Source organism: Biomphalaria glabrata, chromosome 17, assembly GCF_947242115.1.
Source record: "Biomphalaria glabrata chromosome 17, xgBioGlab47.1, whole genome shotgun sequence".
In the NCBI taxonomy this organism is placed as follows: domain Eukaryota; kingdom Metazoa; phylum Mollusca; class Gastropoda; family Planorbidae; genus Biomphalaria; species Biomphalaria glabrata.
The window spans coordinates 2,477,746-2,503,265 of NC_074727.1; the positions used below are offsets into that span (position 1 = coordinate 2,477,746).

Here is a 25,520-nt window from a genome sequence, read left to right on the forward strand (position 1 = left end):
AAATCCAAACGACAGTCCAGCGCGCAAACCGCACGACCAGGCAGCCATCCGTTAGATACATGTTAATAATTATAAAAAAAAAAGCGTGTGTATTATCTTTGGGGGGTTGCCATATGAGTAAGAGTAATTAAAACAATGATCTTTCTAAAACTAATAAGGTGTTTACGAAGCGAGATGTAGCAGCGTCTTGTGGTAATTAACACTTTCTCAACGTTATTGTTTTCTTTGACGAGAATGTTACTATGCAATAGGAATAGGAAAAAAAAAAGGAGTATCTTTAAATTCGTACAAATGGTAATGACAGAGGCCTCACTTTTAATTTTCCTTTGCAGCACTTGGAATGGTAAAAGGATAGCCTTTAACACGAAATAGGACAGAAGGCTCAAAAGTAAAGTAGCAATAATACATAAAACACTGAACCATAATCTTCAAATACAAAAACAAAATTTAATAAAATACTCTGAAAGACACAAAGATAAAGGCACATTCCTCGTCCCATATGCTAGGACAAATTTGTACAAACGCTCCTTCTTCCCTAGTGCTATTAGAGCATGGAATGGGTTGCCTGAGCTCGCCAGGAAAACCAGTGACTTGGCAGAATTTAAGTCATTGGTTAATATGCATGACTAAATGCATGACGCGTAGGACGTAATCATCTTCTTTTTTGAAGTAACGTCTGTATTATATAAGATAAGATAAGAAGATAGTTTAGGTTGGAAATGACGTGGATGCAGGGGCGGGCTGGCTATATGGGCATTCGGGCAAACGCCCGGTGGGCCGGTACCCAAATGGGCTGGTAGGGCCACTAGAGGGCCGCATGGATGCCATTATAGCAGGCATCAAATTGTTAAAGCCTTATAAAAACTTTATAAAAAGGCCCCCTGAGCGTTGAGTGTTAAAACAAAACGTTCACAGACTCTACAGTGTAAAACTATTTTAATGTAACACATTTACCTAATATTGTGATAGCCTACATCCGTAGACAGTGCTACTAGTAAGGCTTCATCCTTTTAGGGCCGACACATTTAGCGATTAAAAAGCAACATAAGGTCTATATTTGTATAAAGATCCAGAACTCACTGTATGCATGCATATCGATACATTATCAAACTTGACATAGTGACTTAGAGGACAGTTAGAATGCCATCATATGATATACAAGTTATGGGCCAGATTGTATAGAAATGCCCGGGCCGATTTCGACACCCAGTCCGCCCCTGCTTGGATGCATTTTATTGTGCTGTTAACTTATTCTAGTATTTTGTTCTAAGGGTTTTTCTTTTTTACAACACCAGGGACCAACCGGAAACAGACATTGTAGTTGCCAAAAATGTATTTTGATTTGTGGATAATCTCTGGAGTTTGTGTGACAATATCAGTGGCCCAGGATCGTACTGTGATTATGGATGATGACCCTAAGGTGTCCTCGTGTGACCCGGATGTGCCCTCCAGGCTGATCCCTATTAACGCAGACGACGAAGAGTTTCAAAGATCAGGCCTGGTCTGTAAAGAGGGTGAGTACCTGGACTGGTACAAGTGTTCGCCGTGTGAGCAGGGAACGTTCAGGACAAAGCTGATGGCCAGTTCGGACAGACTGTCTATGTGTCTTAAATGTCAGGAACCTGGCATGGTAGGTATCGAAAATATGAGCCCTAGATTTAAAAAAAAAATTAAATTAAAATCCTTTTTTTTTAAATTGTCTATAAATTGACATATAATATGATAAAGTATTTTTAATTTATTACATTTTGATAACGATTGGGCAGTGCTGGTCAAGTTGTATACGCATCTGAAGGTTGCTTAGATGGTTTATAGTTTGCTCCCAGTCCGCTGCTATTCTCTGTCGACTGGCAAAGGGGTGGGTTGTAGGGCAAGGACAAATAGTCTTTCTTTTTTTTTTTTTTTTTTTTTGTAGGAGCTTCTAAGACCTTTGAAACAAATACATTTGTAATCTCAATTTGGTTAATTCAGTCTCTGAAGCTGTCTGGTTAGTACAGTGATGCTCAAAATACGGCCCGCGGGGCCAGTACCCGCCCGCGAAGTGCTTCCGACCGGCCCGCCAAAACGTCGACACAAAATTGTTGAAGAATGTATCTTTACCTAAATTAGGGCCTTCATTTGTATCGAATGTATTGGTACCATGACCTTTACTATTTCTGAATGGAGAATCTACCAGGAAAAGTGAACGGATCTTTACTTATGGAACGCGATAGTAAGCCAACATGTTTGTTTATAAGGAAAGTGTGGATGTTTAAAAACAAAAATCCAAGAACATATAAACGGCATTACGAAACAAAATTTGGCGGTATTCTTGATGTGAGCCGCGAATAAAAGATTGCTAAGCCACAGGTACTAGACCCACAGGTTTCTAATCTAATTTCATTTCGTTTCTGTATCTTTTCGTTGATGTAGCCCGCGGCAAGAGTGTTGGAAATTAACACGGCCCGCAGGACGAGTAAGGTTGGGCATCTGCACTTTTGGGATTCTTAAGGTCTACCCCAGTGTTTTCCAAACCTTTTCCTTAACGGGACACTTCGCACATTTCTGGTCTACCCTATCTCCTTCCTGCTCTGATTTTTCAATAGGAGTTCATCTCAGGTCTACCCTCTCGGCTTTACTCCACTAGATGAAAGTAAGTGCACTGGACTTAGGCGTTACGTCGAGATAGAAGATGGGACTGTGAGTGCAAATCAGCCAGGCTCAGTTACCCTCCTAAGTCGTTGTGTGTTAGTACAGAGGTTCTCAAACTCTGATCCGCGGACCCGGAGTTGTCCTCGAGACGACCGTAGGGGGTCCGCAGAAAGAAGACAATTGTATAAAATAACTTCTACGATAAAAACCAGTTTATCCTATAGGATAATTTGAATAATAATCAACTCGCCACGCACTTCTGTTTGATAGGTCCGTTACATACTATAAGTACTATTCTATGAAAGTTAAGAAGACATTTTTCACATTCTTCACTTGAGTTACTTTAACTCAGTTCCCAATCGCAGAGTAATCAATACTTATTGAAATGTCCTTAAAAGAGGAACTTACACCAATGTCCGAAAAAGAGGAAATTACACCAATGTCTGAAAAAGAGGAACTTACACCAATGTCTGAAAAAGAGGAACTTACACCAATGTCTGAAAAAGAGGAACTTACACCAATGTCTGAAAAAGAGGAACTTACACCAATGTCTGAAAAAGAGGAACTTACACCAATGTCTGAAAAAGAGGAACTTACACCAATGTCTGAAAAAGAGGAACTTACACCAATGTCCGAAAAAGGATAACAGAAATTTGTGCTCGCTGAGTTTTGCGGTTCCTACTTACAAACATTGGAGCCGGACAATCATAATATCTCATCAACCTGATCCAATTCCTTAATCTTTTACATTTTATTTTTAAAACAAAATATAAACTCAACAAAATGTACTTTTTTCCTTTTTTTTTTTAAATATTTGTAACCTATGCATTATATAGATTCACTGGAAATACTGCTTCCTCACTAATCTTTAGACTCGAAGACAAGCTTTATATACATACAGATTTATCAACTATGCATTTATGTAAATTTTCATTTTGGAAGTCCGTGGGAACGTTAAGACTATATATACCAGAGTCAAATAGTTTAAGAACCTCTGTGTTAGTACAACTTCACACGGTCAAGTGTTGATGATAAAATATCTTTTTTTTTCCTCGCAGTATGAGATAGTGAAAGAACCGTGTACAAGGACCAGGGACGCTAAGATCACGTGTGAGGACGGATTTTACCGATACAAAGTTCAAGGACAACCCTGTGAGTCGTCCTGCATCCGGTGTGATATCTGTGGCGTCAAGAAAAACATGTTTAAACCTTTTGAAGCCAGGGAGTGTGGAGGCTATCAGAACACAGTGTGCTGCAAAAAAGACTCTATGATTGTGGTGCAAGGCCAATGTCTCGAACCAATGTCAACAACTTATAAAGCTATAGCTCTGAAGATTGAAAAGGCCACCCCGAAAAATGAGCTTCTGTCTCATGTGAACGACGAGTCTATGAATGGAAATGATTTCGAACGGAATGTTGGGTGTAAATGTGATCTCTTTCTTGAGATCAAATACATCGTGTTATTTCCCCTTTTTATAAAACGTGTATTTTATTTTTAAATAAATTATCCAAGACCAAAAATAAAACTATAACGCCTCGCCTAATATTTTGAACCTGTACTTAAGCTCAAACCGCAAGGTTCACATTCATACTTAAAATTGTCTTTTGTTACATTATGTTTATAATGCTTAAAAATCTTATTTAACACTTGGTTCTCTTTATTTTTATTTAATTGTTTTTAATATCTTTGTAAGTTGCAAAATGTGTAACACTTGAATTGGAAGTGTGCTATCAGAATCGATAATGGAAGTTTTAGTATAAATGTTTTGCGGTTTTGCTGAGTGGCTAAGAGCTTGGCTTCCAAGCCTATAGTGAAGTGAAGAGTGGGATTTTGAATTTCGGCGCCTCTGTGTCCACCCAACTCTAGTGGTTACCTGAATTTTAGTTTGGGAAAGTAAAGGCAGTTGGCCACATGATACCCTGCTCTTTAACCGTTGGCCAGAGAAACGGATCTGCCTTATTGCCTGTATGGTCTGAAAAGGAAAGTTTACTGTACTTTACTTATACATATATTTACTTTTGAATCATTAATTTTAAAAATAATTATGCTCTGTTTGTTTTTTTGTTGTTTTCTTTTAAATTAACCAGTTTTTGGTAGCATGAAGAAGAACATGATTGTGGAAGTGCTTTCCCTTTACTTTCAGGTTATGTATACGGGCTTTTTGTTTGAACATCATGCTGGTGTTCCTTAGGAAATGGCTAAAAACATTATTAAAATAAAACAACAAAAGATTTGTGAATGTTTGGATGTAAATATAGAGTTGAGGCTAGGTGCTGAAACAAATGTGATACATACATATATTAAACATAAATGGCAGCACCAGGGACCAAGTTTTTAAGAGAGAAAGTAGTGTATTAAAATGCTACGAAAATAAGGGCATGTGCCGACCGGGTATAATGTGGCCAACTGCTTTTACTTTGGCAAACTAAACTAAAATTCCGATGGTCTAGAGGCTAGTTTCGCTTGGTGCGTTATCGCTAGGCGGTGGTGTCGAATCCAGAGTCACAGGTTCGAGCTTAGGTCGGCGCATGCCCTTATTTTCGTAGCATTTTAATTCACTACTTTCTCTCTTAAAAACTTGTTCCCTGGTGCTGTTATTCATTTATGTTTAATATATGTATTTATCGAGTGTTTGGATGACTTGACATTTATATTGAAAAAAAAAATACTGATTGCTTTCAACGGGCTACTTTTGTATATATAGTTCTTACATAATAATTGATAATATGGATTTATTTTATCGATTATAGAGCAACATTGATTTTGCAATTCATTAACATCAGCTAATTACTTGGTCTTGTTTTTATTTTCAGCATTTGTTTGGTCTCTCAAGCTTGACAGTTTAGGGGCAACTAGAGTCTTAATTTTGACTTTGCGTGTAATCACACACATCTGAGATCCGCAGTTCGTGTCCACGTTGTATTTGTTTAATTTAATTCTTATTCGTAATTTGTTGAAGCAGTCAGGTCGCTAATTTTTTTTTTCAGGGGCAAGTCTCTGGGTAAATAGATTGAATGCTCTTGGTATGTTGCTACCCTCCTTTACCTGACTAACTTGCACAAATTGAACTACAAGGGACTTAACTCTATATTTCAAGACATTCACGATTGGCTTTTTGCATGCAGTCATCTCCCCTGATTTAACAACAATGACCTGTTTTGTTAGTTATTTTATTGATTATCAATGACTTGGGAAAGTGGAAGGTCGGGGGGTTAAAAGAAGAAAGGTTATTTACAACGTAAAATACCAAGACCTTTGTTATTACCGGCTGTTGACCTGTAGCACAAGACTGCTGGTAGACAACTAAACCGTGGTAGGCGTAATGTTTCTTAACTAATAAAACTTCATAGAACTTGAATAACTTCTTTGCTGAACAAAACTAAATAGAGCTTTTATTATAATATAAACAAAATCAAGTTGAAATGAGATGAAATAACTGTAGAAGACTTTGGTAATAATATTCTTTAACAAAATCTTCTAACTCACTACAACAACACAACCTTTCAGTCCAATGTTCCACCCATTATTTCCCATTCTGGAGTCGTCTGTCCTAAGACCAAGTGACTACAATGCCACCTATGTTGCATCATTCACAACCAATCGGTAACCTCTTCCCAACGTCACCTTAGAAACACACACACACACTCCATAACAACCCTCAACTGCTCTCAAGAAGTAAAGCTTCTCTCTCAGACCTTCTGGTCTATAAGGCAGATGATGTAAAGTTCATCTGTTTCTGTGGGCCTACGGTTAACGACACTCTCAGTTTACTTACTTAGACTTAGGTCCTCCCGCGCCCCGTTCGGCGCATTGGGCGGCAAGCTGTCTCCATAAATATCTGTGTTTTCTTTATGTGTCGAGTTTGCCGTTTCTGTAGCAATTATGGATTTACAGGGTGGGGTCGCTAGCCCCACGCCAACCGGCAGATGGCGGAGTTGCTCTCAGTTACACGCCACAAACAAAACCATTCCCAGTCACAATCTTCTCTTCCTACTTCCTGCACTTGGACTTCTACCTTCTCTATAGGTGTAGAACACGTGATTGTAACAATAAAATGAGATAATAAACCTTTTCAAGTTACCTTAATTTGTCATTTTTATTCATCGTTTCTAGTTACCCAAGTCTGACACACCAAACCTAATAGAATACTCAGAAAGACACAAAGAAATAGGCACATTCATTGTTCCATTTACTAGGTAACTATGGCACGTGTGTAGAAATGCTCCTTCTTTACTAGTGCTGCTGAAGCATGGAATGGGTTGCCTGAGGCAGCCAGGAAAATCAATGAGTTGCCAGAATTTAAGTCATTGATAAAAATGCATGACTAGATTGATCTAGCAACACACGTAAGGCTTAATCTTTTTTATTTTGAAGTAACGTCTGTACTTTATTTAAAAAGTTTAAATACAAAATCTGTCACTATCACTATTTCAAAACAAATAATTTCTCCAGTTCTTTTTTTTTTTTTTTTCAGCATTCAAATTGTTTTCAACAATGAAACACACAGGCCTCTAAGAAAAAAAAGTTTCCCCTTTCAGATTTGTAGGGCAGATGATGTTTCTGTGGCCCACAGTTAACGAGAGTACCATGTGGCCATCACAACGACCAACCGCCTTTGCTTTTCCCCAACTAATGTTAGGTATTAGAGCTGGGTGTACTCAGAGCCACAAAAATATCCAGAAATTAAAAATCTGAGTCTCCACCAGGATTCGAACCCTGTACCTCCAGTTTGGAAGTCAAGCGCTTGAAAACTCAGCCACCGCACCTCCTATAACTCTAGTGGAAGAAAATAGGTTTGTATTGTATAAGCACTTCTTGGTCAACGAGCTCAAACAACAACACTATGACACATGGGCGTAGAGGGGGGGGGGTTGGGGTTCAACCCCCCCCTCCCCCGAAATGAAATCCTGGCTACGCCCATGTTATGACAACATCTATTTAGGAAACTTTGAAGTTTGAGCTGATCTAGATTCGGACTAATTGAAATCAAAGACACAAATTATTTATAATAAGCGGGGTTTCCTATATGCCACAACGAGGTCAAACTACAGAAACAGGCTTGACTTCTGACCAGATATTAAACTTTAGCTTACCGATATTCTGACAGATATCACAAAGTTCACCTCTTCAAGAACACAGTGCCAGCAAAGTCATTGAACCTAAATTTTCCTCTGATGCTTATGTCTGTATATTTTTATTAGTTTTCTACTTGAAGATTTTTTTAAAAATCTAAATTTAGAATCGGGTTTAACTTTGATTATCTTTTATTTAAACAAATGGGAAACAATCCTAGGTATAAAATAGTGGGAAGTGTTCCTTAAAAGTAAAAGTTTTAGAAACACTGATGTGTGTACATACTGTTATCGTTAGAGATAGAAGTGTTTTTGCTGTGTTCCATGTCAATGTGTCAACTGATATTATCGCAGATACTAAAATATAAAATGAATGGAAGACAACTATATATGTTACTAAAAATAGCTATTACATAAAGTAAGAATCACACCGCCCGGGAATATTGGAATGAACTGAGTATTTGCAAAAACGAGCTGTATAAACTCATCATGGTAGAAATGATCTGTTGTTAGTTTTTGTTTTTTAATACACTTTTATTTAATGTAATAAATTGAGTCCTATCGAGACATTTTCTCTCGAACTGCACGTTTGCACTAATTAGATCCTTGTATTACACTATCTTTCGTTCTGTTTTATAAAAATAAAAGTATTATACAAAAATCATGTTTACCTCGAAGGTGTTAAGGCATGTGTTTACCACTTAGGTGTTACGGCATGTGTTTACCACTTAGGTGTTACGGCATGTGTTTACCTCTAAGGTGTTACGGCATGTGTTTACCACTAAGGTGTTACGGCATGTGTTTACCTCGAAGGTGTTAAGGCATGTGTTTACCACTAAGGTGTTATGGCATGTGTTTACCTCGAAGGTGTTAAGGCATGTGTTTACCACTTAGGTGTTACGGCATGTGTTTACCTCTAAGGTGTTACGGCATGTGTTTACCACTAAGGTGTTATGGCATGTGTTTACCTCGAAGGTGTTAAGGCATGTGTTTACCACTAAGGTGTTATGGCATGTGTTTACCTCGAAGGTGTTAAGGCATGTGTTTACCACTTAGGTGTTAAGGCATGTGTTTACCACTTAGGTGTTACGGCATGTGTTTACCTCTAAGGTGTTACGGCATGTGTTTACCACTAAGGTGTTACGGCATGTGTTTACCTCGAAGGTGTTAAGGCATGTGTTTACCTCTAAGGTGTTACGGCATGTGTTTACCACTAAGGTGTTATGGCATGTGTTTACCTCTAAGGTGTTATGGCATGTGTTTACCTCTAAGGTGTTTATGGCATGTGTTTACCACTAAGGTGTTATGGCATGTGTTTACCTCTAAGGTGTTACGGCATGTGTTTACCACTAAGGTGTTACGGCATGTGTTTACCACTAAGGTGATACGGCATGTGTTTACCACTAAGGTATTAAGGCATGTGTTTACCACTAAGGTGTTACGGCATGTGTTTACCACTAAGGTGTTACGGCATGTGTTTACCTCTAATCGTAATTATGAAACAAGTAAATTCTCACGTAAACGTGAAGGTCAAAGATGAAGTCAATTATGGATTATACATCGAGTGATTTTATTCCACAAATTTTAACTTTAAATACCGTGTGATAAATAGACATTATATTAGGGCCAGAGAATTGAAGGAAATTGCTTATATAGCAATGTTTAATCATGACAGTTTGTGTAGGCAAGGCTTTTAACACCAACGATCGGAAAAATCCGTTTTGGAAACATGATCAATTGATAAATGATCTTGATGATGAAAATATGTAAAAACAAAATCAAACTTTACAATTTTATTTTTCTAACTTATTTCTCTATGGAGGCGCGGTGGCTGAGCGGTAAAGCGCTTGACTTTCGAACCTGGTTCCGGGGTTTGAATCCTGGTGAAGACTGGGATTTTTAATCGGGATCTTCGGGCGCTTCTGAGTCCACCCAGTTCTAATGGTACCTGACATTAGTTGGGGAAAAGTAAAGGCGGTTGGTCGTTGTGCTGGCCACATGACATCCTCTTAAACCGTAAGCCACAGAATCAGATGACCTTTACATCATCTACCCTGTAGACCACTAGGTCTGAAAGGGGAACTTAATTGTTTACTTTACAACTAATTTCTCAAGCCCATTTATATAAAAGGTAACAATCTTTTTGGAGTACTAAGTATTTAAATCGTTTCATTGTTCTTTTAGTACTTACCAGATGGCTGTCGGTGAAGTTTATATTTTTTGGGATTGTTCTGATGCTGCATTGTCAAGAACTTAACGCTCGCGTTACAGAGGTGAGATGTGATCCAGATATTCCTTCCAGACCTCAGCCTGATGTCAATGTCCACGCAATAGCTATGCCCCAGAGCGACATTCACGTGACTAACTGCACTGAGGGTGAGTACCTTGACTGGTACAAGTGCTCACCTTGTCAAGAAGGAACATTCAGAACAAAACAGATTGCCGCACTAGATAGATACTCTTGGTGTCAGAGCTGTCAGGAGCCAGGTACGGTATGTACGAGCTTTATCTCACTTTGCTACATACGATATTTTTGTTCAGATCTATCTTTCAGGGGAGGGGGTGTAGTGAGTGAATGGAAAAGCGCTGGCTCCCCCAGCCAAGGTTGTGAAGATTTGGATTTTGAATTTCGGGATTTTTAGGGCGTCCCTAACATTAGTTGGGGAAAGTTGATACCAGTTGATCGTTGAGCTGACCTCGTCATCCGTGGGTCAGAAACAGATGACCGTGGCATTCGTCGAAATTGAAGACTTTTACATCCTATCCCAACTCCTCTGCAGGACAGCGTGGGAATTGGCGGGTGGGGTTTGAACCCGAGATAAGCGAAACGACAGAGTGCAAATTACACGGCTTCCATTCTGTTTAAATTATTAGTCACAGTTTTTATTTGCTTTTCTTTAAATAAGGTGCATTGTTATATGTTACGAAACAATATATATGGACACTGTTCGCTCCTTTTTAAAGATCTATTTTACATCCCAATTGTAATTTTATATAATTTTATTTTTTAACTCCCCTTTTTATCATTAGAAGTACATTTCATCATAATACCTGTATGACGGAAGGCGCGGTGGCTGAGCGGTAAAGCGCTTGGCTTCCGAACCTGGTTTCGAATCCTGGTGAAGACTGGGATTTTTAATTTCTGGATCTTCGGGCGCCTTTGAGTCCACCCAGCTCTAATGGGTTCCTGACATAAGTTAGGGAAAAGTAAAGGCGGTTGGTCGTTGTGCTGGCCACATGACACCCTCGTTAACCGTGGGCCACAGAAACAGATGACCTTTACATCATCTGCCCTATAGACCACAAGTGGTCTCTCCACAAGGCGTGGAGAGCATCCGGCGGAGTTTTTGAGCTGAGGCGCCCAGCTGATTGAAATAGCTCGAGTTTAATCATAAATTGAAATTTCCAGTCCGAGCGGTCAAGTAAAGATAGACTGTTAGATAGTCTGTTGGATGGTCTGCGGTTTATGCCACCCAGACACAAAAGTAATTTTATCGTTTAATTGTAAAATAATTACCTGTAATTTTAATATAGTCTTAAATATTTTAATTTCAGTACGAAATTATTGTAGAGCCATGCACCAAGTCAAGAGACGCCAAAATCATGTGCGAGGATGGATTTTACCGGCTCGAAGTTCCCGAAATGCCGTGCAAATCTGAATGCGTCAGATGTGACATCTGTGGTGTCGGAAGGAATATGTTTAAAAACTTCGAGGCACGTGAATGTGGCGGCTATAACAATACCGCCTGCTGCGAACATGAGGATATGGTTGTGAAAGATGAACAGTGCGTCACCATAACAACATCGACAAGGGAAAAGACAACAATAACAACAACAACAACATCCTCCGTGACAGACAATATGGAGGGCTTCCAAGCAGGTTTTGTTGGTCAGTCTGCAATTCACAGGATATCAAACTGCTTGTGGATTATCTGTCTAGTCACGTTTGTACTGTGTACATAGAACTTTGGAATTTATCATGAAGAGCGGATAACTCTGTTCCCTGTACCTGATGTACAGAGTAAACGAAGCGCTGCAAAGCTATGTATTTTGAAAAGTGCATGAGAATTGTTAGCACCCCGCGGGAACAAATTTCATAACTCTTCCGTATTTGGTACAAAACAAAGTATTACTATGGAAGAGGTATTAACAGTTCGCTCTATGAAAGTGTTGCAACTAAAAAAAATGTTGTTCAAAACCAATAGGACAGGCTGGTATAATACAGACTTTATTCAATGATAAACTGCTAAAATGTGAGACTTTGAGTTGGCAGTAGTGGTCTTTCATTTTAGAATGCTCAGATGTGTTTATTTTATATGTTTATTTCACTTTTCAATTTCCTGTATTTTTTTTCATTTTTTTTTCGTTGGTTTCACTCTACATTTATCCAAAACGCTTTCTCTTTTTCTAGTCTATGTCTGTATTTCATTGCTTAGAGATTATTAACAGATCTTTAAAATTGAAATGTAAACAAAGAATAGATTTTTTTTTACAAACAAGCGTGGTCGAGAGGCTAAGTACGGTTGAACTTGTCTTGGCTCGAGGTTCGACTCGAGCAGAGTTGTGTTTACTGAGCGCCTAAAGGCAGCACGGAACACCTTCTCCCAGATCCCCCCACTGGTCTACAAACGAGATTGGACCATAGCGCTCTGAGCATGCTATAAGCATGAAGGTAGCGCTATATATCTTAATAGCATAAATGGGTACTTTAAAATCAAAGTGTATTGCTATAGTTAATTTCTGTGATTAACTTTAAGAGTGAAAGCCTTTAATTGTTTTTCATTCTCGTCCATGTCCATGTGTCCACTAGTCCGAAAGATCTATCAAGGCCGGCCTTAGATTTTTGGAGTCCCTAGGCGAAGTGACTTTGTTGTCTCAAAATGAAATAGAAAACTAAAAAAAAATTAGCGAAAAACTAAAATTATGCAATTTATTCAAAACCTAGTCTACTCCAACAATAATATTGGGAATAAGTTTCGAGCCTTGTTTGCCTGCGGTTGGGACCTTCCGCCTATCTATATATTTATATACTACATCACCTTAGCCGGGTCAGGAAAGGGAGGCCAATGAGCCAACCTTGAATCGTGTTTACTATTTTTAAAATATCTAGTTATTTCTAACAGTGTTATGAAGGAGAGAAAACAGCTTGTTTACCTAACCTCATAGAGAGAAATATCTAATGTGTTCAAATATCTAGGTGTCATTGTGGACTGCAAGTCTTCACGGGAAACCACCTTGCGACTCTGGCAAAGAAAATCGCTATTTCTTTCCTATACAAACTCAACAGTTTTAAACTACATAATAAAATCTTGGATATTTTTTACTGTTGGAACAATGCAAGATTTGCCAACATATGGAATAACCTGTTGGCAAAGCAACGCTTCATCTAAACTGTTGCGCCAGTTAGAGCATCAAAAATCATACGCACAACACTACCATATTGTAATGGACTTTTTGTTCAGAAATGTCTCTCAGCGAAATCGGAAAAAATTCCTAAAAGACAACAGCCACCCGTTCCACCATAACAACGTCAAGTCGTCAATGAAAGTGAGTGACTTCTGTCAATCAAGACTAGAACCGAACACAAAAACTCGTTCGTTCCTCACTCGGTCAGACTATATCAACGCCTCTCGTAGACTAGGGAACGTGAAAAGGACCAAGATGTCTGTGTGTTGTCACTCAATGAACTTTTTATCTTGTGTCTGCTCTAGTTATGTGAATGTTTCTGTTGTGTTGTTGTCTTTATATGTATGAGAAAAGAGTCCTTGTAATCCACAACGAATTTCCATAAGGATCAATAATCCAGTCTTAGCCTTAGTCTACTGCAAGAAAATAAAAATATGTTTTTTTTAAAGTATTACGTGTAATTGTTTCAATTAGTTTGGATAAGTCACGTTGCGATTTGAATATTTTTACCAATTAATTTTGTTTGACTCAATTTCATGCTTTTAGCTTTCTCAGTGCACAATGTTCCTATCACTTGTCTGGGCCAGCTGCTAAAGGATAGGAGAGGAGAAGTAGGGGGGGGGGGGTATCTGGATAATTGGGATAATTAGTACATTTATCTTTTTTAAAATCATTTTAAAAAATTGACTTGAATTGAAAAAGGGTTCAAGCCTCCGCAGGCTGATACACTAACCACTTTGCCAGTGAAGTGCTTATGAAAATAGTGAGTTTTTTTCAAGTACTCAGAAAGACTCAAAGAAAAAGGCATATTTCTTATTCCTAATTCAAGCGCTCCTTCTTTCCTGGTGCCCCTAGAGCATGGAATGGGTTGCCTAAATCAGCAAGAAAAAACCAACGACTTAGCAGAGAAGTCATTGACTAACATACATGACTAGATTGACACATGAAATTCGTAGGACGTTATTATGTTTTTATTTTGAAGTAACGTCTGTTGTTTATAAGCAAAGATAAGATTATATTTTTGCATTTTCTATTCTTTAAAAATTAATTCTAGCTAATTGTGAGACGTGGTGGCTGAGTGGTAAAGCACTTGGCTTCAGAACCGGTGGTTCCGTGTTCCAATCCTGATTAAGGCTGGGATTTTTAATTTTGGGATCCTGAGTCAACAAAGCTCTAATGTTGGGGTCACAGAAACAGTTGGTCCCCCCTATAGATCGCAAGGTATTTATTTTCTTTAATCCGTTACTGGAGTACAAATTAATGTTGTGAACCGCTGTAATAATATTGTGACATAACGCGTAGATATAGAAATTGTGTGGAAAGAAATAGGGAAGAAAGCTTGTGTATGTAGTTACTCAGGTGTGACTCAAGTACATACAGCTAAATATAGACATTACCTACACTACATACTTAACAACCATTGCAAAATAAAGGAATTTATTATGGTTTCCCCATTGTCGAGTGACTACACACGCCTGCAGTGTAGGTATGTATAAAATGGCACTGATTTTAAATCGATGCTTCTGCTTACAAGTTTAACTAAAACACATTGGAACATTTTCTTTTTAATAATGATCGGAAATATAATTTCTGATTATCAAAGTACAATTTAGTTACAGTGACTATCCATATAATTTCTGATTATCAAAGTACAATTTAGTTACAGTGACTATCCATATAATTTCTGATTATTAAAGTACAACTCTGTCACAGTGACTATCCATATAATTTCTGATTATCAAAGTACAATTTAGTTACAGTGACTATCCATATAATTTCTGATTATCAAAGTACAACTCTGTTACAGTGACTATCCATATAATTTCTGATTATCAAAGTACAACTCTGTCACACTGACTATACATATAATTTCTGATTATCAAAGTACAACTCTGTCACAGTGACTATCCATATAATTTCTGATTATCAAAGTACAACTCTGTCACAGTGACTATCCATATAATTTCTGATTATCAAAGTTCAACTCTGTCACAGTGACTATCCATATAATTTCTGATTATCAAAGTACAACTATGTTACAGTGACTATCTATATAACTTCTGATTATCAAAGTACAACTATGTTACAGTGACTATCCATATAATTTCTGATTATCAAAGTACAATTCTGTCACACTGACTATCCATATAACTTCTGATTATCAAAGTACAACTCTGTTACAGTGACTATCCATATAATTTATGATTATCAAAGTACAACTCTGTTACAGTGACTATCCACATAATTTCTGATTATCAAAGTACAACTCTGTCACAGTGACTATCCATATAATTTCTGATTATCAAAGTACAATTTAGTTACAGTGACTATCCATATAATTTCTGATTATCAAAGTACAACTCTGTTACAGTGACTATCCATATTTCTGATTATCAAAGTACAACTCTGTCACACTGACTATCCATATAATTTCTGATTATCAAAGTACAACTCTGTCACAGTGACTATCCATATAATTTCTGATTATCAAAGTACAACTCTGTCACAGTGACTATCCATATAATTTCTGATTATCAAAGTTCAACTCTGTCACAGTGACTATCCATATAATTTCTGATTATCAAAGTACAACTCTGTTACAGTGACTATCTATATAACTTCTGATTATCAAAGTACAACTCTGTTACAGTGACTATCCATATAATTTCTGATTATCAAAGTACAATTCTGTCACACTGACTATCCATATAATTTCTGATTATCAAAGTACAACTAAATTACAGTGACTATCCATATAATTTATGATTATCAAAGTACAACTCTGTTACAGTGACTATCCACATAATTTCTGATTATCAAAGTACAACTCTGTCACAGTGACTATCCATATAATTTCTGATTATCAAAGTACAACTCTGTCACACTGACTATCCATATAACTTCTGATTATCAAAGTACAACTCTGTTACAGTGACTATCCATATAACTTCTGATTATCAAAGTACAACTATGTTACAGTGACTATCCATATAATTTCTGATTATCAAAGTACAACTATGTTACAGTGACTATCTATATAATTTCTGATTATCAAAGTACAACTCTGTTACAGTGACTATCCATATAATTTCTGATTATCAAAGTATTATTCTGTCACACTGACTATCCATATAACTTCTGATTATCAAAGTACAACTCTGTTACAGTGACTATCCATATAATTTATGATTATCAAAGTACAACTCTGTTACAGTGACTATCCACATAATTTCTGATTATCAAAGTACAACTCTGTCACAGTGACTATCCATATAATTTCTGATTATCAAAGTACAACTCTGTCACACTGACTATCCATATAACTTCTGATTATCAAAGTACAACTCTGTTACAGTGACTATCCATATAACTTCTGATTATCAAATATAACTCTGTTACAGTGACTATCTATATAACTTCTGATTATCAAATTACAACTATGTTACAGTAACTATCCATATAATTTCTGATTATCAAAGTACAACTCTGTTACAGTGACTATCCATATAACTTCTGATTATCAAAGTACAACTATGTTACAGTGACTATCCATATAATTTCTGATTATCAAAGTACAACTCTGTTACAGTGACTATCCATATAACTTCTGATTATCAAAGTACAACTCTGTTACAGTGACTATCCATATAACTTCTGATTATCAAAGTACAACTCTTTCACAGTGACTATCCACATAATTTCTGATTATCAAAGTACAACTCTGTCACAGTGACTATCCATATAATTTCTGATTATCAAAGTACAACTCTGTCACAGTGACTATCCATATAATTTCTGATTATCAAAGTACAACTCTGTTACAGTGACTATCCATAAAAGTTTTGCTAAGAAACGTGTAACCAAAACATACATCTTAATTAATAAAACTACGACAGTGGCAGAAAAGAAACGTGTAACCAATCTAAACTCGAATGACTGCGTGGGGTGTGGTATGCACGCTGGAATCTTGTTCGGTCGTCTCGATGGTCCCGGGTTCAAACCCTTCCCGCTGCCATCACTTGTCGTCCTGCGGGAGGTTTGGAGTAGGAAGTAGATTATCTTCAACTCTGAGGGAACATCCGAAACATATCAAACATTTTACATCATCCTGCAGTAGGGTGGGGTTCGAACTGCGGATCATCGTGTCAGGAGTGCAAACCATACCAGGCCCACTGTATACACAACGAGTTTTATATAGATTTACTTGGCTGGTAGTTTATAACAAACAACGGGCAATTTCGTTTCTAACATAATTATTCAAAAAGACAAGAACCAACAAAAAAAAAAAAAACATGACATGTATAAAAGAAGATAAAAAATAGTGGTAGAGAATGTATAATATAACTACACGGGTTTGCCCGTTTTCGGACTACTTTATATTTGATATGAATAAATATATATAACAGCTGAATGGGTAAACCGATGTTTACACTCGACTACTATGTTCGTGTCAAAAATTTTTTTAATGTGAAGGGAACATATCAGGCCAGTTCTATTATACCGTAGCAGGAGTATGTTTCCTTTAAAGCATCGGGATCTTTCTGACGATGTTACAATCTTATTTTGTTTCTAAGGCCGACGTTGTCATGTGACTAGCCCAGCAAAGTACCGCCTTTACTTTCCCTATTTAATGTCCGGTAGAATTAGATTTAAGTGACTTACACATTCTTAACTTTAAAAAAAAAAAATCGAATTCGAGACCCCTCGGTTTGAAAGCCAAGCTCTAACACTCAGCCACCACCCATCCTAATAGATGTAGATTTAACTGATGAGGACCTAAAGCAAGAGCGTCACTTATCTCAAGGTGATAAGGCGCTTAGTGACTCAGCCTATTGCACAAACCATTCTGAGTTGAAATTTCCCCTCCCCCCTTTTTATTTTTATCTTAAAAAAATCGGATTTTCCGCCACTTTAGGTATTAAGCAGTGAATGTCTATTATTATCGATTGTTATTCTATTTATAGCATTTTGTATTTATGTCTTTTAACCCTAATCTTGGGCTACGCTACGATTTGTGAGCCGTCATGCCAAAGTTTGTGCCCTAAGGCTCCGTACTGGGATTAATCCCTTACAGCACGGTCCAGGTATATGGCAGTGTTCTGTAGGGTCTGTCTGTCTCCGTACAAAGCGAGAGCCCCGCGTGCACCAGTTTAATGTGTTTCAAGACTAGTCGTATCTGTTTCAAGACTAGTCGTATCTGTTTCAAGACTAGTCCTATCTGTTTCAAGACTAGTCGTATCTGTTTCAAGACTAGTCGTATCTGTTTCAAGACTAGTCCTATCTGTTTCAAGACTAGTCCTATCTGTTTCAAGACTAGTCCTATCTGTTTCAAGACTAGTCCTATCTGTGGAAGTTTTTCTGAGCACCTTGCAATGGTAGAGGATGTCTTCTACTGTCTCATCTTCTGTGTGGCAGTGTCGACATCTGGAATCAAGCTTCTCTTGGATCCTAGTGAAGTAGGCTCCTATCGGACAGTGTCCCGTGCCAAACCGTGCCGGAATTTCGCCTGATAATTTCCGGCTTACAGTTTGGGCGTTTGAGAACCTTCCAGACTTCCCGTCCCGTGGCTACAATGGTCCCAGCTATCGTACCACTTTGACTGGATCCATTGACAAATTCTGACTCTCGTGTGTTTGCGGCTCCTCTGGTGGGCCTAAAAGCGTTCCTAGCTTCGCCAAACTGTCTGCCTTCTCGTTTCCTTTGTGAGGGAATCCATTCCATTACCATGCATACCTTATGTTTTCTTTCTAGGCTCCCCACACACGCCATTGTGAAGGCCACGTATATAAGCTCTTGAGAGATTGCAGGCAGGAGAGTAAGTCTGTATAGAGGATCATATTTGCCGGTGCCGCAGTTCGTTCCTCAATTATTTTTTTTACCTTTAATGTTCCCTTAGTCTGTTGGAACTTTGGGGCACCACGCAAGATTTGTCCACTGTCTTTCTCCATTCCTCTCTGTCTTTTGCATTAGATACTGCCTCTTCTTCTTTTTCCTGGTACTGTACCCTGAAGGAAGGTCTTTGCGAGCCCTGAAGACCTTGTAATGTGGCCTTAGAATTTTAGTTTGCGCTTTTTTACAATAGTTAGCAAGTCATCGTGGGTTCCATTCGCTGGAGTAATCCTGTCTCTAATCTCTTGGTTTGTGATGCGGTCTTTAAAGGTGAAACCTAGGATCCTTCTGTAGCATCTCAATTCCGTCGCTTCTTCCCTTCTCAATTCCGTCGCTTCTTTCCTTCTCAATTCCGTCGCTTCTTTCCTTCTCAATTCCGTCTCTTCTTCCCTTCTCAATTCCGTCGCTTCTTCCCTTCTCAATTCCGTCTCTTCTTCCCTTCTCAATTCCGTCGCTTCTTCCCTTCTCAATTCCGTCGCTTCTTCCCTTCTCAATTCCGTCTCTTCTTCCCTTCTCAGTTCCGTCTCTTCTTCCCTTCTCAATTCCGTCTCTTCTTCCCTTCTCAGTTCCGTCTCTTCTTCCCTTCTCAATTCCGTCTCTTCTTCCCTTCTCAGTTCCGTCTCTTCTTCCCTTCTCAGTTCCGTCGCTTCTTCCCTTCTCAATTCCGTCGCTTCTTCCCTTCTCAATTCCCCTGCTCAATATGCTTGAGAGCGAATCCTATTCCTGGCTACTAACTACGCTAGCTACATCATGGCTCCAGGGTGTAAACGGTCGCGAGAGTGTGGACAATTGTAAACATTCATGAAAGCAATATACGATTATATTCCAATGACCCCTCTGGATTCCTATTAGTCATCGGCCCTTGGGCGCAATGTACCGATTCACGCCATGGTCTACGCCGCTGCTCATACTACATAATCGAGATCTAGGTCAGGGCCGGCCTTAGGTATGCGCTAGGTAGCCGCCTAGGGTCTCCATTTATCCAAGTCCGGCCCTAACTAGGTTTATTCAACAATAAAAAATTAAGTCGGATAGTTTGTCCGCTTTACTAGTCATGTGATGTGACGATAAGCATGTCAAGTTATCGGCAATAATAGAGATATACGTGTTTCTAATTTTAGAAGGGATTCGGGAATCAAGTTTACCTGTACAAATATTCAGGTCATTTTTATTTAGAAGAAGGATATGAAACATAGCCTATTATGATGTCACACATTTCTTTACTTGGATATTTCATTTAAGGTAATTATTAATAATGTAAATTATATTTCATTAAATTCTTTTTTTTTTAATTTAACTTATAACTCGTCAGCTTTTAAAAATTATCGACTAATTATCAATTTTTTGTGACTAAAAATGTAGACCAAAAATGTAGACAAAAAATGTAGGCCTATATGTTACCGTCAACATCCAGGGTAATCCAACCTGGCAATAACAAATGATAACAAAATGTCCTGTCAACTATAGACAAAGGCATTGCGCAAAGAAGGAAAATTGAATAGTGTGTCAATATCTTTAGACCTGTTTTGTAAACTATTTCCATCAGTCGTAGATTAATTTTTAAAGAATCAGGTGTAGCATTAGCTATTATGATAAGGATAGTCTTTTACGTTATTCTTATGATAAGTTTTGTAAGTTGGTCACTCCCACATATAGATTATCTTATCTTATTTTATATAATACAGATGTTACTTCAAAAAAGAAGATGATTACCTCCTACGCGTCATGCATTCAGTGATGCATGTTAACCATTGACTTAAATTCTGCCAAGTCACTGGTTTTCCTGGCTAGCTCAGGCAACCCATTTCATGCTCTAATAGCACTAGGGAAGAAGTAGCATTTGTACAAATTTGTCCTAGCATATGGGACAAGGAATGTGCCTTTATCTTTGTGAGAAAGCGATCATGAAGCGACTATGGATCATCTCACGCATAATGAGATGAATACCTGGGCATTAGCAGTGGTCGGAACGATGCCGCCCGCACATCAGTTTCCCCTCTCTGCGCAGCTGATGTACCTCGTAGAGGGTCAATTATCCTGTTAATCTGGAATGGTGAATAGAATAAACGGTCCATTTCAATAACAATTTAAAGAAAATTCATTCGGGGGATATAGCTCTGTACGTGTTATGCGTAGTAGCCTACCATTATTGAGAGAAATATATGATCGCTGACCTTTCGCTACACAAGCAAAATATTTTTAAAAACCTTTTAAAAAACAAAGCTTAAAGAGGAAGAATTAAAACTATTAATAATGTACAAGTTATTTCCCTTATTCGATATCAAATGAACATATTTAATTACCAATAATTAATTGACTAATTAGGGTTTTGTTTTTCAATTGATTCATGTTTTGTCCATGCCATTGAATAATTGTGCGAAGTTTCAACTTGATCAGAGAATGGGTGTGGGAGAAATAACGTGTGCACACTTTGTACCAGACAGACAAACAGAAAGACAGACAGGCAGAAAGACAGACAGGCAGATAGGTGAGTTGATATAAGCTTTGTAAAAACTAAAAAGGTAGTCCGGATATTTGACGTCCCGGATAATCGACTTTCTACTGTATCTCTACTGTATTTATGTTGACTTATGAAGACAAAGAAAAAAGTCTTTAAGTTTCAGGCCAACACAGTGTTGTAACCTGATTCCAATTAAAACTTCTTTCTCTATTAGTTAAGCTGAAGTGGAAAGTGGTAGTCAAACTGAGTTTCCCTTTGTTTGGATCAATAAAACTATCTTATCTTATTTTATCTTATACGATTAACTGGATTTTGATGTAAATATTTCTCTTCACTTTTCCTTTAGTCTGCTAGACCGTTGGGGCACCCACATATGACTGTCTTTCTCCATTCCTGTCATTTTGCCTTGACTAGAATTTCAATGACAGGCCCGTCCATTCTATCGTGTTGTTTTCCCATCGCTTTAATCTGTATGTCCTTTCTTTTCCAGATATTGTTCCCCGAATTGAAACATTTTTGTAACCTGTCTAACTAGGTACAGTTCTAAAACATGGACGCACTATCAGAGGCACTGGTTTGTATAATATTCATTCACGGAGCTAACTCTATCATGGCTGACCAGACATGTGATCCAGATGTACCTTCCAGAGCTCCGCCTAAATTAAATGATCAGGTCATGGCCTTACCCCAGAGCGACGTTCGGGAACTTAACTGCCCTGAGGGTGAATACCTTGAATTTTACAAGTGCTTACCTTGTAAAGAAGGAACATTCAGAACAAAACAGATGGCTGCACTTGATAAGTTTTCTAGATGTCAGATTTGCCAGAAGCCAGGCATGGTATGTAAAATTATGTTTATGGAAAATATACTATATTTACATATTGCTTTTAAATTTGCATATCATTGGGACATATTACCAATACATAGACTATTACATATTATATTACATTTATAGAGTACATTTACATGTTACATTTCATTATTCATACTGTCATGAGTGAATTAAATCTGAGCTCAATAAGACTTCATTTTAATAAAGCTTATATCAACTCACTCTGTCTGTCTGTCTGTCTGTCCAAGGGTTGATACACGTTATTTCTCCAACCTCGGACCAAGCTGAAATTTTGCACAATTATTTCCTTTACCTGACAACAAAATAGAAAAAAAAAAACATAACCAATTAGTTAATTAACTATTGGTAAAAAAAATTACTTTGTTTGGTATCTAAAACAAAAGGAAAGAAATAGTACTTGACTGAAGTGGTATACGCTGAATTAGTCCCCTTTATATTAGGCTCCCGTCTAAGGCTTAGTGAACACAAACATGAAATAGAAACAAAAAATTTTAAAGCCCGGGATTGCGACGACTTTGAGGACGTAATTTGCTTTAAGGAAAATAACACCTCGGTGGTGAACGGACGATGTGTTGAAATGACCACAACAATCTCTCCAAGGACACAATCTTCCCTGTTCAGAGACTCTTTGCTAGCAGAGTGGTTACCGCGTTGGCTTGAGAAGCCTGAGAAGGCTTTAGCCCACAAGTTCGAATTCAGGTCGTTCCAATTTCGTTTAAAAATACATTTTAAAAAGCGACCACCCAGATACCCCATTCTTTCTCCCCCTTTTCAACTGGTCCATACAAGTGATATTATCATAGCGTATTGAGAAAGGTAAAAGCATTAAATAGCGTTAATTCAAAACAAATGGTAAAAAAAAAATATTTCTTGTCACAGAGATTTAGTATTGTTAGTCTAGATCTATTACAAATTTAATTACATGACTGATCCAAACTAATCAATACACATTAAGATAAGCTTCGTTTTATTAAAAAAGTATATTTTTGTGTTTAGCTTGTTTTAATTGTATGTTCTATATTAGTCACTGTGTATGTTCATTACATTCTTTGTTCTTTCAGCATGAATATGAAAAAGAAGCGTGCTCAAGAACAAAAGATACTCTGGTCATGTGTGTTCAAGGCTACTATCGTCATCCAACTGAAGGAAACCCTTGTGACTGGGAATGTAAATTGTGCAAGACATGTGGCCTAGGTGAATACATGTTTGACAATTTTGTAGCCCGGGATTGCAACGACTTCGAGGACGTAATTTGCTGTAAGGAAAATAACACCACGGTGGTGAACGGACAGTGTGTTGAAATGACCACTACAACCTCCCCAAGGACACAGCCAACGGCTTCATCTCTTAGCAGCGCCACGTCTACGGACACTACAGCGCCCAAACGTGGTGAATCTGTTCAACGGCAGCACGTAGGGAGCAGCGGCACTGCGAAGCGCCCAGATCTCTATTCTCTCCTTTGCTCTGTTGTTTTTAACGCTTATCAACGGTGGTATCTTCAGATATCTATAGCCCATTGAGTTTCAACTACACGAGCCCTCATTCTTCACAACCTTTGATATTTCACATTTTCTTTGGGCAGCTGACGTTGTGTAGTACTATGTAAGTGATGATGTGTAGCTATGATGTGTAGCGCTGACGTTGTGTTGAACTGTGTAAGTGATGATGTGTAGCGAAGATGTGTAGCGCTGACGTTGTGTTGAACTGTGTAAGTGATGATGTGTAGCGAAGATGTGTAGCGCTGACGTTGTGTTGAACTGTGTAAGTGATGATGTGTAGCTATGATGTGTAGCGCTGACGTTGTGTTGAACTGTGTAAGTGAGGATGTGTAGCGAAGATGTGTAGCGCTGACGTTGTGTTGAACTCTGTAAGTGATGATGTGTAGCGCTGACGTTGTGTAGTACTGTGTAAGTGAGGATGTGTAGCGAAGATGTGTAGCGCTGACGTTGTGTAGTACTGTGTAAGTGAGGATGTGTAGCGAAGATGTGTAGCGCTGACGTTGTGTAGTACTGTGTAAGTGATGATGTGTAGCTATGATGTGTAGCGCTGACGTTGTGTTGAACTCTGTAAGTGATGATGTGTAGCGAAGATGTGTAGCGCTGACGTTGTGTTGAACTCTGTAAGTGATGATGTGTAGCGCTGACGTTGTGTAGTACTGTGTAAGTGAGGATGTGTAGCGAAGATGTGTAGCGCTGACGTTGTGTTGAACTGTGTAAGTGAGGATGTGTAGCGAAGATGTGTAGCGCTGACGTTGTGTTGAACTGTGTAAGTGAGGATGTGTAGCGATGATTTTCTGGTCTTAATCATAAAAATGTAAATGTTTGTTCTAGAAGTACAAAACACTTAACTAAGGTTCTTAAATATTTTTTTTATTACCACACAAGATCTGTCAATTTTCATTGTCAAATTCTCTCTGTCATTTACTTTTGTTAGAATTTTATTCTGATATTCTTTCTGAAAATATTGAAATCTGCCTTTTTACCTGCCTGCGTGGATCACTGCGGGGCTGATTTTGTGCTTGTGTTTCCACACTAACTGTCTTTGTAGCCTTGTTTTTTTTTTTGTGTTTTTTTTTGGTTAAACCTTTTATAAGCATTTTTTTTTAAATATTAAACTACTGTTATTGGCACTATAATTTTACACTATGTAATTATAGGAAGTTATTTTATTGAAAGTACTTATGCAATGTACTAAGGAACATTTTTTTCCATCCTGTATTAAGATTTTTAATTATTTTTTTTTTTGCATTTACTAAGTCATTATGCGGTTGTGATATCTTATAAGTTATTTTATATGTCATTTTTGTTAAGGATAGAGAAACAGTGTGATATATTCGTCTATACAGATAAGCTTGGAAATGGGCTGTAAGTGCTAATGTGTCTGTATTGAAAAGGTTTGAAAGGCTAATTGGTTCGCTTTGTTTAGCTCTTTGAATAACAACAAATCACAAAGCTGAACACAATACAAGAGCTGTTAATGGAGAGAGCTGAGTGTTTTGGTTGCATGTAACAGTATATAGAAGAAACATTATTGTCTATGTCTTGCGACTTTACATTTGACCAACAATATAGTCAGCCATATTAGGTGCTGGAGTCACGTGGTTTGAATAGTGCTGTCAAGTTATGAATGGTGGTAATGGAAGAGATGAGAGGAGGCACAATAGGAGGTAGGAATGCAGTGGTTGGAGACATATTCATATACAAGTAC

General features: G+C 37.9%; 4 protein-coding genes across 9 annotated transcripts in view; all 4 read left to right on the forward strand.

Moving 5' to 3' along the window:
- The window catches only part of LOC129923703 (uncharacterized), a 121,123-nt gene that overhangs the window by 20,777 nt on the left and 74,826 nt on the right, over nucleotides 1-25,520 (forward strand). The gene's annotated exons all lie outside the window — the stretch shown is intronic.
- LOC106076730 (uncharacterized) lies at nucleotides 1,331-4,192 on the forward strand. The gene is made up of 2 exons (XM_056016113.1): nucleotides 1,331-1,630; nucleotides 3,690-4,192. Exons 1-2 carry the CDS (start codon nucleotides 1,331-1,333, stop codon nucleotides 4,128-4,130), a joined length of 741 nt encoding a protein of 246 aa, XP_055872088.1. The 3' UTR covers nucleotides 4,131-4,192.
- LOC129923705 (uncharacterized) lies at nucleotides 7,584-13,558 on the forward strand. 5 transcript variants are annotated; one of them, XM_056016119.1, is made up of 3 exons: nucleotides 7,584-8,212; nucleotides 9,889-10,191; nucleotides 11,260-13,558. In XM_056016119.1, the coding sequence occupies exons 1-3, from the start codon at nucleotides 8,194-8,196 to the stop codon at nucleotides 11,361-11,363; spliced, it is 426 nt and encodes a 141-aa protein (XP_055872094.1). In that variant the 5' UTR covers nucleotides 7,584-8,193; the 3' UTR covers nucleotides 11,364-13,558. The 5 variants fall into 5 exon arrangements, with proteins under 5 accessions (XP_055872094.1, XP_055872089.1, XP_055872090.1 ...); XM_056016114.1 differs by having other exon boundaries at nucleotides 7,856-8,212; nucleotides 9,889-10,196; XM_056016115.1 differs by having other exon boundaries at nucleotides 7,859-8,196; nucleotides 9,889-10,196.
- Nucleotides 19,629-24,876, forward strand: LOC129923704 (uncharacterized). Of its 2 annotated transcripts, none has more exons than XM_056016111.1 (3): nucleotides 19,629-20,241; nucleotides 21,951-22,298; nucleotides 23,375-24,876. In XM_056016111.1, the coding sequence occupies exons 2-3, from the start codon at nucleotides 22,011-22,013 to the stop codon at nucleotides 23,831-23,833; spliced, it is 747 nt and encodes a 248-aa protein (XP_055872086.1). In that variant the 5' UTR covers nucleotides 19,629-20,241; nucleotides 21,951-22,010; the 3' UTR covers nucleotides 23,834-24,876. The 2 variants fall into 2 exon arrangements, with proteins under 2 accessions (XP_055872086.1, XP_055872087.1); XM_056016112.1 differs by having other exon boundaries at nucleotides 21,996-22,298.